The sequence below is a fragment of the Trachemys scripta genome, chromosome 14 (genome assembly GCF_013100865.1).
Source record: "Trachemys scripta elegans isolate TJP31775 chromosome 14, CAS_Tse_1.0, whole genome shotgun sequence".
NCBI classification, from domain to species: Eukaryota; Metazoa; Chordata; order Testudines; family Emydidae; genus Trachemys; species Trachemys scripta.
Window position 1 is genome coordinate 33,289,136 of NC_048311.1, and position 20,124 is coordinate 33,309,259.

Sequence of the window (20,124 nt, forward strand, 5' to 3'; positions counted from 1 at the left end):
GCTGGCTGAAGAGGTTAAGGATGGCATGTAACCCACGCTCACCCATCAGCTTTTTGGCTGAACTTACCTGTATTTCAAAAGCAGCTTCAGCACCACTGAGCGGATGATAGGAGTCTTATCCACCACGTCATCAAATGGGGACAGCAATTTCGTGTATACAGTGCGGGGATCTGAATACAGAGGAAAAATTGACTCATGGGCTATGGCAGGGGTTCTCACAACACATTTTTTGGTGGCCTCAGAGTGCAGCCACCACCGCTTGCTGGTGACCGCTCTGACCATTTTTCCTAAAATACTTAATTAATTTTAGGAAAAACAAACAAATATGCACACACACACACACACACACACACACACGTCCAAATCGTCATTTATTTATGTTGGGGTTGGTTTTTTTTTTTTTTTTTTTGCAGACTCAGTAATAAAAATAATTTACAGTTGTCTCTATTCTGTACTGGACCTAAACAGAACAGAAACAAATAAGGTGCTTTGCATGTTTGTCTTTTCTGTTGTTGTTTCTTTTGCTTTCTTGGTTGCTTTTTTAAGACTTGCTAGGTAGTAAGTCTGTTTCTGTGAAAAGTGATATTTGTATGTTTGTTAACAATGGGGGGGATGGATGGGGGCCAGGGGAGAGTGGGGGGGCCAGGGGAGAGTGGGGGAAGAGGGGGGTGAGCCCAGGGACGGGAGTCCTGCAGCTGCACAGTCAGGGACCAGAGCCCTGCGACCAGGGCCAGAGGACGCAGCAGGGACCAGGAGCGTTGGGGGGTGGGGGGAAGGGGGAGGAGCCCGTCACCCATTACCACACGGCAGGGGGATGGAGCATGTGGCCAAAACCTGGGGCCAGAGGTCACAGCGAGGGCCAGGGTGATGGGGGGGACGGGGGAGCCCAGGGACTGGAGCACGGCAGCCACGTGACCGGGGCTGGATTCTGTGGCCTCACGGCTGGAACCTCAAACCCTGCAGCTGGGGGACGGAGCCCGCTGCTGCACAGAGGCCCATGGTTGGAGCCCGTGGCCGGAGCCCGAAGCCCTGCAGCTGGGGACAGAGCCCGCTNCCCATGGTTGGAGCCCGTGGCCGGAGCCCGAAGCCCTGCAGCTGGGGACAGAGCCCGCTGCCGCACAGCTGGAACCTGTCGCCTGCCACCCCAGGGCTGGAGCCTGACCCCGCTGCCCCCAGAAGGGTGGGAAACTCACTAGCTGCCTGCTCCTCTGGCGTTTGTGGCTCCAGAAGAGGGCAGGGCCCAACCCCTGCTGGCGGCTCGTGAGGGGGGAGGGGGAGAGGGCACAGCTCCGGAGGCTGTGGCCACATAAAAAGCCCCCGGTGGCTGCATTTGAGAAACACTGGGCTAGCAAGAAGCAGGAGAACAGATTCAATCAGGTTGTTGGCACAGGCAGGAGGAACTGAGCTTACTTGTTGGGCCTATTCTCAAAGGCTGCCGGTGAACAAACAGCAGTTTGAGCAGCTCCTGGATCACCGCTTTCTCTGGGGGTTCGTTATCTTTGAAACACATGGTGGAAACCAGGTCTATGAAGAAGCTATTGCACATCTGACGGAACTGGGCATTCCTCTTTATTGCAACGCTGAGGAAACGGTGGGGGAAAAAAATCATTAAGGTAGCCAGACAACTGCCGAACCAGTTACATTGCATGGCACTGCTACAGAGGTCCAACTAGATGATCTAGTGATTCCTTCTGGCCTCAAACTCTATGCCTGACACTGTGAATAAAGCTCAGATGCCCATAGTCAACAGGGTGATTTTATCAGCAAAACGAGACTCTATGTCGACAACCAGTTTTAACGAGGCATTATTACAAGGCATTTCTCAGAGCTATTATCTATGAAGACTGTATCCCACTGCCATTTGTGCTCTTATTGCCAGCAACCCAGGACACTGTTACTGCTGACTTCTTGCTAAGAAGCAGAAAACAGTGACCCAAGATAGGAATAGTTTAATCACTTGATTCATGCACTTTGCTATACAGAGTATCTGAAACTTCTCAAATGGAATGAGGGAACTTCCTCGCCATACCTGTAAACACAGGGCAGAGGGGAAATACTGGAGACCAGTATAATTTATCCTACCAACTTTTCCGGTACGTAGACCTTCAGTGCTGAGGGTCAGGGTCTCCCAACACAACTAGCTAATTATCTCCTGCTGCAGGGTTAGTGGCACAGGGTTGTCATAGGAAGGATGGAATACCTGAGCTCCTGGGAGATGGTTATACTATAGTCATCTGGCAGGTTAACTTTGCAGTATGGACAGAACATCTGCCCCGGTGTCAGCCACTGTTTGATGCAACTCTGACAGAAGACATGATCACAAGGCAGGTTGACTGGATCCTTAGGGTCTTCCAGGCAGATCGGACATGGCTTCAGACCATATCTGTAATCCAACCAACACAATTAAACCCAAGCACTCAAGCTACAGGCCTAAGGAGTCTTCTACTGCGACTCAGATTAAGGATCAGAAGAGGGAACCTGGGTCACTGGTACGTCTCTCAAGGTCAGGGAAGAGAATAAGGCAGGAGTGGGCCAGCCGGGGGCTAGCCTCCCCAAGCCCACGGTTCACCTGCTGCCCATGGTCACTAGTTACATTAAGGATAAATTTGGCCCATTGTACCTTATTCCTACAACAGCAGCAAATTTCATTCATTCAATCTATGCTGAAGCTCTTAGGCTCATGAGTGAGCCGCCTCGTGCTTGCTGAAGGAAGAGGGAAGTGGGAAGTAACAAGAGGCTACACGAAAGTCAGCCTAGTGCATAATAATATGTTGAAAACACACTTGGGAAAATACATGCTCTGTAGGGACTCCTATCTCCCAAGGCTCAGCCTGGGTCAATGTTCTCCCCACCCCGAGTCCACACGCTCTGCATGCTACACTATCTGTTCCAGGCTCAATGCAAGACACTGAAATGTTTAGTGTAAACCTACACACACATACGCTTTTAGGAACATGCCCATCCCAATGACCTTACTTGCAAATAGTTGCGTTGGCTTCCTCCTTACATTGGCACAGCACTTTCATCACGGCATTGAACGTTTTATGAGTCTTGATGTCCGAGTCCCACTGCAGACACTGGAAGGGAGGGCAACAATCAGTGACTCTACTTTGCTGCTTTAGATGGAGATTTCCAGAGACAGGAGACGCCAAAGGAAGGAAAACCCCTCCAATGCAGTCAGCACTGCCCATATCGATTTGTTCACATTAGCACAGCCGTCGATCACCACCCTTTACGGTACAGGGAAAAGCAACTGGCTTGACAGTTCTTGAGAGCAGTCAGGGGCCTCGGACGTTGCAGTAGCTGTGGGAGCCGGGGACAGGGTGGCCTTTCAAGCACCACTCTTGTGTGGCTCCCCTCTGGGTGCGGTTGCAGATTTTTCTCCTTTATAGGCTTTTCCTTTGCCTGCTTCTGTGACTCAACTTTGGAAAAGGGAGGCCTGGGTGATCCCTGTCTAGCTGGGGTCTGTGGGGACGTGGATCCTTCATTCAGGGGAGGAAATAACCAGGAAGCCTCAGCAAAACAACAGGGAGCTCCGCAGTTCCTACAGGCAGCTCAGAATGAAAACTGATTTATGGAAGCAAAAGATTCTTAATATCTGAAGCAGGATTTCTGACTGGCTGCAAAGGGCAAGTCTGGCTGCAGCTCTGCATGCAGAACAGGACTAGCAGGGGCTTTTCAGAGGGCAGGTCTCACACCCAGACCACAGATTTGACAGGTTTGGTTCTGCCCCCTATAGCTACACTGTTGGATCTGTGAAACTGGCTAGAAAGGACAATGTGAGGAAATCGCCATGTTTGCAGGCAACTCATGAAGAGAAGGAGAGATGAGATGTGTTGAGAACTCATTGTTCTAAAGGATTTCCCCAGCTCTGTTTGTGACTAATGACCAGGAGCAGGTTTTGGCTAGCACTCCTTTAGCAAATTCAAATCATCTTTCAGAAAGAGAGGAGAGATCCCTACTTCAACTCCACATGCTGCTTAATGAGGGTGTTCTTACATTGCCTAGCAGCAAGATGTGTCTCTTTACCAGATCCTGCAATTCTGGCATCAGGGACTCGGTCCCAAGCAGCATGTGTTCCACAAAGAGGGACATAGAGAAGACCCGATTCCACCGAAGCCTGTCAGAGAGAAAGCAGTTACAATACTATCACAAGGGAGCCTCCTGGGCTGAAATGAATGAAATAGGGAGGAGGAAGGGAAAAGGCAACATCAGAAGATCAAGTCAGAGCAGTGTGATATGACCACTGCTTTCTTGCTGACAAACGTGGCCTCATTGTTCCCTTGTGCTCCTCTCACCCTTTCTTGCATCTCTCTATTGTCTCATTTCAGACTTAGATTGCAAGTTCCTTGGGGCAATGACTGCCTTTTTGTTGTCTCTTTATATAGCGCCTAGAACAGTGGCGTTCTTAGGCGCTACCGCCATACGAGTAAACAACCATACGTTCACTAGATTGTGGATAAGGACAACCCTATACAGGTTTGATGCCTATATCACAGGGCTAATAAGAGATCTCCACTATCTATAGGGTTTTTCCCTCACCCGCTCCTGTTTTCCTAAGACACTAGTTAATTTTAAACTGTCTGGGACCGTCCTCGGAGAGGAAGCAAGACTGGGGTGAAGCTCCAAATATCTGCCAGAGTCAGTGTACATGAGCTGTTACTTCAGCGGTGGCAGGCTACCACGCACCAGGACCCACCCAGTGATTTCATCCAGAGATTTAAAATGATCCTGGATCCCATTTGGAATGGGAGCTGCTGATTTTGTTTTTGTTTTTTTACACGGACTTGGGAAAATAGAGAAAGCCCTGTAGTGCAGAACAGACATGTTCTGGGGAAATGACAATCAATGCAGCCCAGCAGGATCGCTGGAGGGGTTAAAACAGTTTTAGTCCGAGAACGACAGTACTGTAGATACATTCAGTCCATACTAGACATCGTCCCCTTGAAGGGCAAGATACAAGGAGTCTTTCAGGACTAAGAACAGGAGTACTTGTGGCACCTTAGAGACGAACAAATTTAGGTGCCACAAGTACTCCTGTTCTTTTTGCGGATACAGACTAACACGGCTGCTACTCTGAAACCTTTCAGGACTGAGATTCTTAGTGGGTCAATGTTACTTACTTGACTTCCTGGAGCAGTTGATGGCACTGACTTCCACTATCCTTAGAACAGCTCTCCATGCAGACAAGTTCAATGGGCATATGAAGATTCTTCACCTGCTGTAGCCAAATCTGTGGCCTGGACTTCAATACTTGATCCTCCAGCATCTCAGCACAAGCCATTGCAGCAAACACATCCAGAACCTAGACAGGCACCCGCACACATAGGCGTTAATATAACTTGGCAGCTGGAAAGGTGACATCCTCTTCCCAGCTCAGTTTCACAGCTACTTGTGAGTAGTGGGCGGTGTGCTCTGATTTGTTATTGTAGGGTTACTCGTGAGTGCTGTGCACACTGGTTCACACTCCTGGAGTTCCAGGATTTATGTGCCCCTGGCTCAGGTCATCATCAGATCTCCTAGATTAACCCGGAGTGGGGTAAATTATTTATTCCTTGCCATTACTACAGGGCAGATCTGATAATGGGTTGAATATCCAGGGTATTAAAGATTCATATCTATGTTTCAGTTCCCACGGTTGCAGGTGCTTTATTGCTGCTGCACTAGAAAGACAGATCAAAGGGAACTGAAATGCTATGTAGGGGAGCTGTGCTAGTTGGAGCTCTCTTCCTCCCACGGCTAAGAACCACATCATGCCAGATAGAGACCGTACCATCTCATAAGGTGACGAAGTGCTTCCTCTCTTAGCCTGGTAGAGAAGACTATTGAGGACACTGGGGTTCACAGCCAGGATCCTGGAGAAGTTCTGCAGCCGGCTCCTAAATTGATGGTACCCAAGGTGGACCCAGGGCAGGGAAAGCATCTTCTCCTCTCCGCCTATAGATGCTGCCTTCAGTTCCTCAATGCACGATAAGAGGGCGATTTGCAGAAACTGAACATTTAAAAGAAAATAAAGAAAACAAAAGTTTTCTCTGCCCCAAAATGCCTACAAGAACATTCCTGAATTAAACAACGCTATACAGAGAAAATGATTTTAAAGTATTTTTTTACTGAGCAAATCTTTGTTGTTGAGTGGATTTGGTAAATATGCGATCATGTCAGTGTCCCCAGGAGCTCCTACCAGAGTTGACCAGGTGACTTTCTGAAAGTAATGTTCCATCCATTTGAAACAGCAGTTCCAGTGGCAAGTTGTATCTTCCTTTTACCATCCAACTGCTAGGCACCTCCACAAGAGGGACTCGGATTGAGTCCCCTGAGAAAGAGGCCAGGTGAATGCTCTAGTGTACGTTCTTCAGTATCATGTATGAAATAAGCTCTGCTCCCCCACATCTAAATTATTCTTGGTCCTTGGTTCAAACACTGACCTCTAACTCCTCAGAAGAGGACACGCCTATGGTCAGGAGGATGAAGTCTCTGACATAGCAGTGGAAGAGCATGTTCCTTTCTTCCTCGGCCAGATTTGAAATAAACTCGCCCAGTGGAGTCTTCTGGAAGATACCCACAAACTTCTCTGTATGGCCTGGAACATCAGGATGCAAAAGGAAGTTTGATATTACAAGGAAAATTAGTTGGATACAGTACCCCTCCCAAAGGGGTTTTGCAGTACAGAATTAACCAGTGGCATGGCAGTCTCAACACTACCTCCCCTCACAGCCCCAAAGACTGCCACCTGCTTTACCGAGGAGGAGTATTGGTCAGGCACTGAGATCACCTCTCTCTGCCTTTGTAAAGGGCCCAGGGATCTTTTAACATTTACCTGGACAGCACAACCGATGTGAGCAGAAACCATCCCACCATTTTTCCCCATTCCTGTGACCATCTATCTATGCTCATCACCGGAACAGCTGAGTGAGTAATTTTAGAACACCCCACCTTCCTTTAACACAGTAGTCTGCTGTCTGCCATGAATGGGACCCCATATCCTGGTAAGAGACTTGAAGGCAGGACCTGGCCCAAAGACGAGTGTACTGGGGTCCACTGACACATCAACTCCGGATATTCCCAGGTATTTCCAATATGGGGGCACAGAAAACGAGAGAGAGTGACCAGGCAAAAGCTAAAGTTAGATGCGCAGCACTCTAGTGTCTGACATGGGACGGGGCACTGAAAGCCGCCTCATGGTCATAAGAAAATAAATAGGTGCAGTGACAACCCAGAGTTTTCAGCAAAGGAATTAGCTGCAATGCTCTGCCTTACTGAGCTCAAACTGGGCTCTCACCTTCAGTGCCTGGGATGTATTGAGCCTGCAACCACAGCTCTTCCAAATAATCCTTTATCCTCCAGCTGAAGGGCATTTCATTGCCAGCATGTGCAGACACCTTCATGTCGTTCTGCACCAGAATCGTCTCTGTCTGAGAGCTGGGCGGGGGCACAAAACAGAAGACAGTGGGCAGTTAGTGCTCAGTGCTCTCACGTGGGGGACTCTGGTCAGTTTCAAGCAGGTGGCTGGGACTGAGAGTGCCAAAAGCAAGGAAATACAGAATGGTAGGATTGGACAACACAAGCTGTCCTGCCAATCACAGAAGAGTGTTGATAGGGCCCGCCGATAACACATCCTCCCAGCAAGAACTGCAACGTGGCCCTCATGCTGCAAGAGAAAATAACTTGTGTGTTAGTTCTCCATGCAAATATAGAGCCATTAACTTGATCGGCCTTCAACGCTGCTCACCCCAGGCCTCCCACTGCAGTTTTCGGCAGCTCACCTGCTGTTACCCACGTTGTAAGGGATGCTCAGAAGGTTCAAATCACTGAAGATGAACATCCATAGATTTTTCACGCAGCCCTCTGTATTCGGACTGACCAATAACTCCAGGTTGCAGTCTCGGTCTGTGATTGACACCATATGAGCCAGGAACGGAGTCACCACATTCTGGACTCGCTTCCACAGGGTGTGTCTGTGGGTGACAGAGAGACGGACGCAGACAAAGTGGAGAGTGAGCGTTGCTGATCTGCATGTTCAGAAGTCAACGTGTGGCTGTTGCGGGACGTTTCCGAGGGGAAATCTGCTCAATTACATTTGTAAACAAGGGAGAGAGACCTAATCCTGCATTTCTCCACCTGCTTCTCTGGCATGCGGTTTTCTCTCCGTTGTTATCGTTCAGTGTAACGGTGCACTTATGCTCTCCCTCCGCTGGCACCGCCCATCCAGCTGAGCATACCCAAGCCATGCTCCCTCTGAAGCAAGGCGAACACAGGACTAGAGTTACCAGCGCTGGGCTGAGACTATCATACCATTCTTAAATAGAGCCAATATTCAGAGCACATGAAGGTGCCCTCGCTGCTATCATTTCCTTGTATACAGACAGTATTTTTAAAAAGCTGCCAAGCGGTAATGTGCTCAGCTGCTGTCCATACCTGAAAGTCCCAGCCTCCTGGAGGGCGTTAAGGTTCGAAGCCTCCCGCAGCACCCAGTCTTTCAAGTTAAAGGAATTTTCTTCTTGTTTCTTCAAGAGGCTGAAGAGACGATTCTTCACTATCTTCAGGAAGGAAGCTGGAAAGAGCACAGAGCTCAGCAACCCCTTTTCCTTACCCCAGCACACATGCCAAATGCTGAAGTGACTAACAGCAAGTTTCTCCAAGTTTTCATTCACAACCCAGTCAACAAAGGAAGCTGGCCGATTTATAGCATCTCCTGAGGCTGCTGTCCAGGATCTGAGACCCCAGGCAAGGCATTGTCACCAAGGATGGAATGAAAATATAGGCAGACAAACTCCAGTGAGGTGCACATCATTCTGGAGACCATGTGCAGACACGGTTGGGTCCTGGGGATCTCTCCACTGGATCCAGCTACCTAGTCTCAGAAAAGCTCCCTATCCCAAAGAGGAAAGGGATTTACCCACCCCCTTAAACCAAGCAAAGCAGAGTTCTTCAAGTATTTCTCCACCCTAGAATTGTATAGTGGATTCATCTCTGGGCAGAATCCAGTTCCCATGAGGTGACTATCACTGAGCAGAGAGCCTCACAAGGGAATTCAGCCCACCTTACAAACCCAGGGCAAGGCCCTTGGGAACTTGTACCTTTCAAATCATCTTCTTTAGACAGAAAGCCAAGAAGAATCTCGATCCTCTTTGTACTACGGCAGGAGCCCTCACTTTGGTCCCGTAGCATTCCCACCGCACTCTGCACGCAGCTCCTCAGGAGAGTGGTGGTGTCCAGGACTTGGGTCTTTCCAGGTACAGAAGGAAAACAAACCTGGTATTACTCTACGATTGTGCATGTTTCCCCTTTTTCAATTACAACTATATTCTCATTAACGTGCCTATGTAAATATGCAACTTTTCTCCTGTCTGCCTCCTTTCCTTTCACCTTTGACTCACGTTCACAGCCTTTTCTGCACTAAGCTACATGTTTTACATGACATACTCCTCCTGTGACTGCTATAAATTGGCTCTCCACCTAACATTAACTGAAAGGTAGGACAAGATTCCCACTGGATAATCCGCTAGCTCAGAAACCAGAAGTGGAAGTGATAATATTAACTTAGGAGCTGCAACAAGACAACCTGGGAAATGCAGACTTCAGCAGGACACAGTTAGAGTCTGTCGGACATTTACGCATTCTTTCGAGTTCATGTAAAGTATGGTGAGCACAAGCCAGCACTACCAAGGTTCTTGCGCAGGTTCCCTCGTCAGGATGGACAGGAGTTCGATACTAACATGGTTTCAACTGCAAATACCAACTCCCAATGGCAAACGAATAAAGCGAAGAGTTCTGAAACGCAGGCCTCAGCTTGAAAGGCACAAACAACTCAGAGAGGCCTTTAAAACAGCTGACAAGTGAGGGACAAGGAGTAGCCAAGGTTAGTCCCTGGAATGATGTACAGAATCATTCCTTTCATGGTTATTTTCAATAATCAGCATTTCTGATGTGAGTAACAGTGGGCTAACATCAGAGTTGCAAGGGTCAGAGTTGACTTTGGGTATAAAACGTGTCATGTACCTTATCAGAGAGCGTAGAGAGGCCTATTTAGTAATTCAAAGTCAAAGGAATGGATTCCGAACTTACATCACATTCTTCTGCTTCAGATGCTGCTGTTTCAACCTCCATCTCCTCCTCTTGCTCTTCTTCATCCACTATCATAGCTACAACCACAACACACAACTTCTAATTAGAAAGAAAAGCAATCCACTGCTAGGGCAATGGGATGAAAGTTTTTATACAGGCTGGACACTAAAGCACTAGATCCTCGATAGAGTCTCAGATCACCTAAATGTCTGCTGAGTATGGTTCTCTAAGTACAGCTACAGATGCTGATCCTGCAGGCCTTCATGAAGGAAAGAGAAAAAGCAAGTGACTATGATTTCAGAGCTGGGGGGGGGGGGGGTAAGGCTCTGGCATCTGTATTCTCAGTCCTCTACTGAAAAAAGAAAGCAGGAAGAATTGGGGAAAGTATAATGTTTTCTTCCTACATATTTAGGTGAACTAAAATCTAAACATGACAGTGAGAAATGGTTTCCAATGTCAAATCATCCCAGTTGATCTTAGCCAGAGCAGTGCAGTTCTGAGTGGCAAAACTCCCATTATTCAAATCCCAGGACTCTTTCTCCCATAACCGAGTCCTGAAATGCAGCACACCCTTCTCTTCCAGTCCTAAGACAGGGTGCCAGCAGTGCCCAACAGCATGAGCGTCACATTTTTGTGACAAAAGACAACAGGGGATTTAATCTGAAACCACCAAGCTCACTTCACTGATGGCCTGCAACTGGAATGGAGATCTTCAAAAATGATGAGGTAGTGCAAGTGCATCATCTGTAGCCAACTCAACACCCTCCAAAGAAAGTATAAGTTGAGATTTTGTGTCTAGTATGCCCAGAAACATGGATTTGCTCTACCAGAAATAAATAGCTAATGCCCAGTGTACAAAAGTTACTTCGGATTTACAGTATTGAAAACTCTTATAATACTTGAGAGTTCTTATTAGAACCTCTGTGCTGAACGTGGCTGCTTTTCTTTCCTCTGCTGACTCTCTGATCGCCGCCCATTAGTACGTCTGGGATGCATGATCCTCTCATCCTGCTCCCCTAGGGTACATCACCACGCCTCTTGCAATGCCCAGTATGTGGCTTACGTTCTGGCGTGTCCACATCCTCACAGAACAGCTGGCTGACAGTGAGGTTCCTCAGGGCAGTCACATCAGAGACCATGTCCTTGGATCTGCGGAGGTCATCAATGTGCACGGACTGCCACAGCCCTGGAAACAGAGAACGAGACATTTCAGGTCTGGAACATGCTCTTCCACAGAAGCTTCTGAAGAACTTTCTGCCAGCACCTTTAAACAAACAAACAGAGGTTTGGTCCAACAGGCTAGTGGTTTATGCTCTGAACTGCCAGGGTTTGATTCTTGTATCACTGAACAGTAATCCTTCCTGTCAATTAAAGAGTTGCAGTGACTTGCTCTGGATACAGTAGTGTACGATTCTCCTCGACTGGAAGGATAAGCATGTTATGGGGGCCTGGAGGATGCAATTAAAGCAAGGAGACTCCACAGGGCACAACGGGGTTGGTGGAGGACTTGCTGGGAACAAGAGAGCCTTAGGATCTATTCATGAGATAGCCATGGGAGGAAGGGGAAGGGGCCATAGCTGGGGTCATGCTCTAGCTGTGTTTCTCTCAAATGAAACTGGAAGAGCATTTATTTAGCACCGAGTACAGAAATAAGGGATCCTTCCAGAAGAGATTAAGAGGACTAGGGGCGGAGGAGGATCCAGGTGGGGGGCTGCTTGTAGCAAGCAGTGGCAGCTCTGGTAAGCCACAGGAAGCACTGTCATTGGATTTTTAAAAAAAGCAAAATGTACCGAATGGAAATCACTAGTTTTTTGATTGTGGTTCAAATGACCAAACTTGCTGAGCTCTGAAAATGCCAGTCTTACCTCCATGGAATCCCACATAAGAGGTTCCACCTTCTATCCGGGACAGTTTAGTGATAAAGTAGACAAAGACTGAGACTTCTCCCAACTCCACCTTGTTGATTTCATTAACAGCTGAGTATCTATAAGGGAAAGGAAATGTCTGAGGACAAGTTCAGTACAGTACCCTGGGGCACGTACTTCCAGGACACTTACTCCCTCCTTCCACCGCACTAGTCACAGGTAACTGGATTCTCTTCCTCCCCTCTCCTCCAGGAAGAGACAAACATGGACTGGGACTCTCAGTCCTTCAGCAGGCTGTCCTGACCCTGTCACTAATAACTTCATTTTGGTAGACATCCTCTGCTTCCCTCAGCATTTCTAAGCTTTCAAATATAAATCTGACCTCAGAGAGGGAGCACAAGTCAACCCCACTCTGTGCACCAGTTTTTGATTTGTCTTTTTTAACATTGTCCAAAGCATGGTTGGCCCTTGCAAAAGTTAGATCAAATCGACTCCAATGGTAGACTGCAGAGTGGGAGGCCCCAACAAGTGACACTCCAATAATGCTCTAAGTTAAGACTGGGGAAGACATTACAACAGTCAGCAATTATCTCACGTGTGACATACTTGGCAGAGGCAATGAGCTGGGCACTTTGAGAACCATCTTCAAAGTCCGTCTGAATAATTAGGATTTTATTTCCAGACGGAGAATCAAGGAAATTCCTGAGGGCAGAAAGAAAATGGAGGAAATGGTTCCACATGAGCTTTGGGTTCTGGCAGAGAGAACAAGATATTAAACATCCACCTGTGTAAGAATAGTGTAATTTTAAAAACAAATTCCACGGCCCCAACAACTTGGAATTAACACAACTTGTGCTCTGAGTCACCTTAGCAACCCCTCTCCTCAGCTCTGCACTGTTCCTTCCCTCCCTCTCTTTGGTCTGGTATTTATTTATTGCCCTAATGATCTGTCATCACTGAACTTAACCTCGACTGTCTGCTCTTCAGGGTAGGATAAGGCAGACAGACTCACCGAATCTCCTTCAGGAATGAGTGCTCTGTGTCGAACTGCTGAAGGGACCAGGACCGGATGGAGAGGCTCTGAACCTTACCCTGCACTTCTGCCTTCAAACGCTCAGAGTCAGTGGCTGTCAGAAGCCTGGAGAAAGTGGTGATCTTAGAGACAAGAATTGCAATGTGAGTTCTTAGCTCAGACATGAACAAGGAAAGTAGCAATTGAATGACAGCATTTGCCTGCCTATGCTCTGGAACGATGCGTACACCCTCATTTGTAAGGCGCTCTCTGTTAGAGCTCTTCCTCTGAGCGCTCTTGACCCTTGGGTCTCAACTGCATCAGGTTTACACTTAAAAAAAACCCCAACATGCTGATCTCATGAACTCTCTTAAAGGGTGCGTTTTGGTTTTGCTTTTGCTTTTTTTAAAATGTGCCCCTGAAGTCTGAGAGTTCTCCGGCTCCACATGGACTAGCTGGAGGATCAAACCTCCTAGCCAGAGACAGATACAAAAGACAAGTGTTCAGGAGGCCCTGACTTGCAGGGTCTAGAGGCAATAAACGCCTGGTCAGAAGGCCCACCATCCTTCCATCCACAGTGCTGGAAAGTGGGAGGAGTAGGGGCCCAAGATTTTTACCAGGGTGCTGCCCTGGATCCTGTACATAAACTTTGTTTGTACCCAGGGTCTGGCTAGTCAGTGTCTGAAAAATGTGAAGTCCTCTGGCAGCTGCAAGGAAGGGCAAGGGGAAAAAAAAAAAGTCATCTCCACAACACCTCCACCAGCCTTTGTTTGTTTTAAGTTGTCTTCTCCTGTGAATAACCCCACTATCTGCCTCTGCTGCTGCTCAGAACTCACAGCATAAAACTGAGGAGTGAACAATTTTGTTTTCTGAGCCCTGCACTACACATGTGGAGTTGTCGTTCCCATCCCATCCCACCGTGTGTGGCTGTAGATGTTAAGATCTACAAGTGACACCTAAACCTAGATCTCTCACATGGCACAAGCATATACTGCCACGACATGCTTTTCGGAAATAAGGTGGGTCAGGTAAAATCTTTTATTGGATCAACTTCTGTTAGCGAGAGGGACAAGCTTTGAAGAGCAGGTCCCGAGGAAGAGCTCTGTGTAGTTGGAACACCAATAGTCTAGGTCTGCCACAGCTACAACAATGCTGCATAGGAAGTGCCTTTGTCAGTTTTCCTTTTCATTTCAATTACTTTTCCTCCTGTATCATAAACCCTTGGCACACCTGGATCTGGAGCTCTTGGTAAGGGCTTTTTTTTTTTTTTTTTTTTTGGCTGGGTGATTAGAGGGGGAGATTTACAAAGGAAAATTAGGCAGCCAACTCCTATTTGTGCCCTTGAAAATCTCCTTCTAGAGAGCATCTGGGAATACCACCTCATGGATGCCAAGGCCACACAGAGATTAAAGGCTCCAGGATGAATCAGCGTGATCACTGAAATGCACCTTTCACCCCACATCACTGTATTTGCAGATCTGGGTTTTGAAACAGTGAGAAGGCTCACATCACGGACAGTTTGTGGACCTAAGGATCTCTTTTTGGAGAGAGACAGACATTTTAGGGAGACTCACCTCAGTGAAGACTGTGCGAAGTCTGGACTCTGCATGGATGTGAGCCTGCAGGAAATCCACAAGAGAGGTGTGCTGCTGCTCTTTAAAGTATTTGTTGGCCAGATGATCTACCACACAGGAGCTGAGCCGCGAACTGCCCAGGCGAACTACAGAATCTGGTGTTGCACAGTTCAGCAGCACCAGTTGGGCTTCTTGTTGCACATTTGGCATCAGTTCGTCAGGAGGGTACCTCTGCTTCAGCTTCTCTGTCACTTGCAGGACAACTGAGGCACAGGTATCAGAGTGGTAACCAATGAAGACATCAGAAGGGCTATATTCCTGCCTGCCCAGGAGATGCTTCTCTGTATCAAAGGCTATGAAGTCATTCACCCACTTCTTTAGCTCCTCCACAATGTCTCTTTGCCTTTTGTCCAGGACGGTATTGATATCCAGGTAGTGCTTCTCAAGCCTGTTGATCAGTGGGATGGGAAAGTGTTTGTACACTACCTCTTTCTCTTCAATGACAATCAAACGGAACTTTGGGTGCACTCTGCATTTCACACGATGGGTCCCCAAGCCCAAGTCAACGTACTTTTGGCCAGCAAGGTACACATAATACTGGTTGAGGGCATCATACAGGCTTTCATAGAGATTCTGCAGGTTGAGGAGGACCACCATCTGCCCTGTTTCCATGCAGATCTTCACACGGTTGATGTTCCTGCAGATCTGGGTGTACTCTTGGTCCTTGGGAAAGCTGGAGCCAAAGATAATCTCTGGCTGCTGTCTTTCGGCAAAAAAAGCCTGCTGGAGGATCTGCAGCGCTGCATAATTTTCAGTTAACACCAGCAGGTATCTGCACTCACCATCCTGACTGTCGCTGCAAATGTTCTGCCGGACCAGATCAATGGTGCTGACATCGTCAGCGTGTATTTCTCCTTCTTTTGGGATCCTAGATGTAAATATGTCCAAGGCATTGATGTCATCTTTGCCGCTGAAGTTACGGAGAACAACCTGTGCTATGTCACAAGCTGTGGGCTCTCTTTTTGAGGCCTTAGTCAAAGCTAAAATCATTTTTATGAGGCTGTAATAGTCGCGCAACCCAAAGAACTCTCTGTCTTGGGTCTTGCAAATCTTTTCGTATGCGTCTGCAAAGATGGGAAAGTAGCATTCGATTCTCTGCAGGATGATGCGCTCCGAAGAGCAGATCCCCTTTGCGCTTTCTATGAGCTCTTTGTTGCTGGGATCACCGCGCGATACAAAGATACCTCGATTCATCTTGGCGGGGTCCAGGGCCCAGTTGGAGATCCCAATAAAACCAACTTTTTTGTGAGGAAGCGGAACATCATCAATGCAACCATCTTCCAAGAGTGGGTGCAGGGTCTTCAGGGGCATTTTTGGAGAATCTTCCGCTAGCCCAATCTCATCGAGCACCACCACAGAGACATATTCCTTCAGGTTCTTTCCATCCTGGAAGCGAGCACACTGCTTGAAGGTACCGATGATTCCCTCAGGAGTGGAGTGGGGGCTGCACTGGAAAGACACCAAATGGATCTGTTTCATTTCCTTGTAAAGGTCAGAATAAGCAGCCTGCCCTTGCATGGCATCAGCAACAATGGTTTTGGCAAGGGATTTGGAACTCCCAGGCTTTCCAACAAGAAACAGAGGGATTTTAAGTTCAATGCAGATGACCATCATAAAGACATTTTCCTTCAAGGCTAAGTTCCTCGCTATGGTATTTCTCAGAGGCACGCCACTCAAGAACAGATCTTGCATTAGGCTGATTTCTTCCAGAATCCCTTTCTGGCTATCATAAGGTCTTGGAAGGTACTCACAGATAACACTTCTGTACAACTCTTTCTTTTCCAAGGACGCATGATAGCAAACACCGACTGCAAGTATTAAGGACCAGATGACTCTGTTTTTCTTTAATTTACATTTATCAGACCCCTTCTCTGCAAGATGCTGCTCCAAATTATTTAGCAGAAGCTCACTGTGGCTGTAAAACCACCTGAAAACTTCCACACAGCGCTCCACATCCCTGAGGCTGACAAAGCTGCATTCATCATTTCTTCCTCTCATGTACCTCTGAGACACAAAAAGCACGTCTGTTATTACCCCAATTTCAGCTGCAGATATTTGTATCGACTCAGTAAGTCTTTGTACGATCTGTTGTATGTATATTTTTTCAGTGATATCATTCAGTTGCCCAAAATCCCACACCAGAGGGATCATGCTTGGAGGGAGAGCATGGACACGGTACACAAGCTGTCTCAGTGGAATGGAGCCAAGTTTATCTTTGGTTTTATCTGCTTTTACACGGTAGCCTAGACCAGCTGACTCCAGTCGCTGAATCATCTTTTCAGTGTGTTTACGGTAAGGGTTGCACGCTGCAATGATCTGCAAACCCGAGCCACTGGCCAAAGGCTGCCCTTCTACTGTGTGGTCGCACAGAACTTCCTTGATGCTGCCGACAGCTTGAGTCGTGTTGGCTTCGTCAAAAAACAGGATTGTGTCAAACTGATATTGCCGCTTATTGGAGACAGCGATGTCTTCTGCTTCCCTGACCTTGGCGTATATCATGTCCACACTTGTGCCTCCATGAACTTTCACAAGTTTCATGTTCTCCGCATCAGCACCACCCCTGCGCAGCTCACACAGGAATTTTATAAGCCTCGTTTTCCCACAGCCCGTTTCCCCCATGATAATAACCGGGATGCCACATCTGAATCGCATCTCAATAGCAAAAATCTTGAGTATATTGTCTGTTGTCAGCTCATAGGTTTCGTCAGGGTCCATTGGCCACTGGATTCCCAAAACCAAGCAAAGTTTCTCTAGCTTCTCACCTCTGGGCAACAGATCAAAGTTAATATTGAAGGGAACTCTCTGAAGTATCAATCCCTTGTAGAGCTGTACAGTCATTACATCTTTCTTGATGATGTTGCCATTCATGGGATTAATGGCATCAATGCCACCATTATTATTGGTCTGCAGATGGAAGCCAATGAACGTCATGGATACACGGTCTTCGTTGAAGAAAATGTATGGGTGGGGCTCAGACTCCCACTTTTTCCGAATGCGGAAAGGAATGAGATCCTCCTCTGTGACTCCTTTCATGTCGAACACTTGCCTCCCTGGGCTTTGATCAGAAATGTTTAATGTGGGTGTTGCAAAATCCCTTGCCATTAAAATCATGAAGGTGACCACAAAATTTTTGAATCCCTGCAGAGTGTCCTGGACAAAGGCAGGGTTACAGAAAACAGACGCTTCACAGTCTCTCAACTGAACATTCAGGAACCAAGCAAAGTTTCGCAGTTCTGACCAGGTGGGATCTATCACCCCACAATGTATCAGGAACAGCTGTAGGCACTCCACTGGGGTCCCTTCAACAGAGCCTTCTTCATAGCAGAACATATCAAGGTTATCCCCACGGTCAAATCGTTTCAAGTACTGGAAAGGCCTCTGGAAGGCCTCACTGCAAAACTCCTTCTGATCCATCCCAGGTTCTGTGCAGTACTCAGATGGGCCTCTTTGCACATCCATATCCAGCACTTCCTTGGGAGACTTGCATGTTATTTTGGGGAACACATCAAGGAAATTATACTTCTGTCCATGTGAAATCTATAAGGGGGGACACACATAAATAAGCCATTGTAAGGTTTTGGCCTTAATCATCTCATGCTGTTTCTTTTACCTGTCCTCGCAGACTGTAGACACCCTTTTTTTGGCAGGACTGATTAGCTGCTGCAGGGTTACACAGCTGGGGCACTTTTTAAAAGTGTAGAGCAGAATGTGAGTGTAGCAACAATAGCAATTCTCTGTCCCTCATCTATTCCCGTTCTGCCTCCACCCCCACATTATTATCCCCATTTACTGCCTCCCTACCTTTTCAATACCACCTCACAGAGGGGGGCCATTTCTGTCATTTCCCCCTCTCCCCAACTCTACTTCTGAATTTACAAAAAGATTACAAATCAATAAAATTCCAAGTTTTGTCACAAATACAAGATACAGTTTAAAAGATCAGACTTTGCGCTTCTCTTTCCATGCAAATATTATCGTGCAGCCAGTGCCGTACAGCCAGCACGAAGTGACAATTAGCTGTGACCAAATTAAGGAAATCGTTGCAGCCTTGATTTATTGTCTGCTTGTGATGAAAAGCAGGAACATTTATAATAGCACTTTGTACTGAAGACATACAGTGTATTCCAATACCTCATATTTTAATGTATCTATATTACATCACTGCATAGAATATATAGTGTAATAAATACGAGTAACACAAAAACACACGGAGACAAGCGACAAATGTAGAGAATTTACATATACATACAAATCTTGATGGTTTCTTAGGTGCTGGAGGTACGTCAAGAATTTCAACGATATACAAATGGCACTTCTGACGTAGCCACATTTTCCCATCAGTGTCTGTCAGATACTGTAAAACTAACAGCTTGAAGAGAAACTCTGGAATTCCACTCTGGACCTAAGTGAATACCAGAGAGAGACACATTAGAACAAAGAATGCAGAGAGAGAAATTTCTAGGCTTGGCAAAATTTGATATAGATATAGATACACACACATGGATAATATCAATATTTATATTTAATCCTTTTTTTTTTTAATCAGGGGTAATTTTCACAGTTGCAGGAAACTACAGGGGGGTCAAACAATTATTTAATGATAGTTGATGTTGAGATTCAAAAAGCTAAAACTTTATAAACCATTAAAACACAAACTATCAACATCACATGTCAAAATATACAAAATAAACAACGTAAAATCAACAAATCATACTTGGTTTTACTGTTCGCTTGCTAGTCCATTGGTAACAAGCCTAATTCCAAAGTCTAAATCACTGGATTTTGACTCTAAGAAGTTCTCAAGCAGCTGTTTCCTTATTTTGCCTATCTGTAAATTCTGATTATTACTGTAGAAATATTTCTTCATCAGTTTGAGTGTGTGTACGGTGAAATAGACATTTACCCACATTTACCAATCAAAATCTAATCCTTCCAAGCCTATATTTCCCCTCATATTTAAGATTAACTGGTTTTTTGGTTAGAAATAACATCTCCTAATAAAATACCTCACTTAGAACAGACACAAAACTTTTAAAGGAATGATATCGAATACCCTTCATGATAGGTAAAGCTGTGATGAGATGATATCAAAATGGAATATCAGGGGTTTTTGCTGGTACTCACTGATGAGGTGATATCAAAATGGAATATCATGGATTTTTGCTGGTACTGCAAGTGCAGGAAGGACAGGAGAGATCTCAATACTTTGCCTTCATCCACGTGGGGTTCAATCAGCCTGATGGTTTTTAGAGGCACGCTAGTATCATGTAGTTTTGTCTTCAGTTTTTCATGTAGCCTCTTCACATACAGAGATTTTCCTGTGATGGTTTTAAAAAGGGGGACACATTAATTATAAGTGAGAACTAGAAAATAAAAATATGTAGAAAAATGGTGGACTGCCATATTGGAAAAAAGTGGACAGCTGCTTCCTAAATCCAGCCTGCCCCTTGATGATCTTACTAAGGATCTATTCTGAGAGGAAGAAAGGCCTGAATTCACTTGGAGTGGTTGTTGGTGGCTCAGGAACTGAGCTGAAGCTGTCTCCTGC

At 46.5% G+C, this 20,124-nt stretch overlaps 1 protein-coding gene across 3 annotated transcripts in view; it reads right to left on the reverse strand.

Moving 5' to 3' along the window:
- Nucleotides 1-20,124, reverse strand: part of RNF213 (ring finger protein 213) — an 83,910-nt gene that overhangs the window by 19,323 nt on the left and 44,463 nt on the right. For all 3 annotated transcript variants that reach the window (XM_034789863.1, XM_034789861.1, XM_034789862.1), the window contains 20 exons: nt 19,701-19,894; nt 18,826-18,978; nt 14,517-18,113; nt 12,943-13,085; nt 12,537-12,632; nt 11,931-12,049; nt 11,129-11,251; nt 10,066-10,142; nt 9,078-9,225; nt 8,416-8,551; nt 7,764-7,955; nt 7,280-7,419; nt 6,426-6,580; nt 5,774-5,992; nt 5,124-5,305; nt 4,000-4,120; nt 2,977-3,077; nt 2,201-2,383; nt 1,411-1,580; nt 68-170 (listed from right to left, as the gene is read on the reverse strand). In XM_034789863.1, the coding sequence (XP_034645754.1) occupies nt 68-170; nt 1,411-1,580; nt 2,201-2,383; nt 2,977-3,077; nt 4,000-4,120; nt 5,124-5,305; nt 5,774-5,992; nt 6,426-6,580; nt 7,280-7,419; nt 7,764-7,955; nt 8,416-8,551; nt 9,078-9,225; nt 10,066-10,142; nt 11,129-11,251; nt 11,931-12,049; nt 12,537-12,632; nt 12,943-13,085; nt 14,517-18,113; nt 18,826-18,978; nt 19,701-19,894 (6,352 nt within the window). The remainder of the gene's footprint in view (nt 1-67; nt 171-1,410; nt 1,581-2,200; nt 2,384-2,976; nt 3,078-3,999; nt 4,121-5,123; nt 5,306-5,773; nt 5,993-6,425; nt 6,581-7,279; nt 7,420-7,763; nt 7,956-8,415; nt 8,552-9,077; nt 9,226-10,065; nt 10,143-11,128; nt 11,252-11,930; nt 12,050-12,536; nt 12,633-12,942; nt 13,086-14,516; nt 18,114-18,825; nt 18,979-19,700; nt 19,895-20,124) is intronic.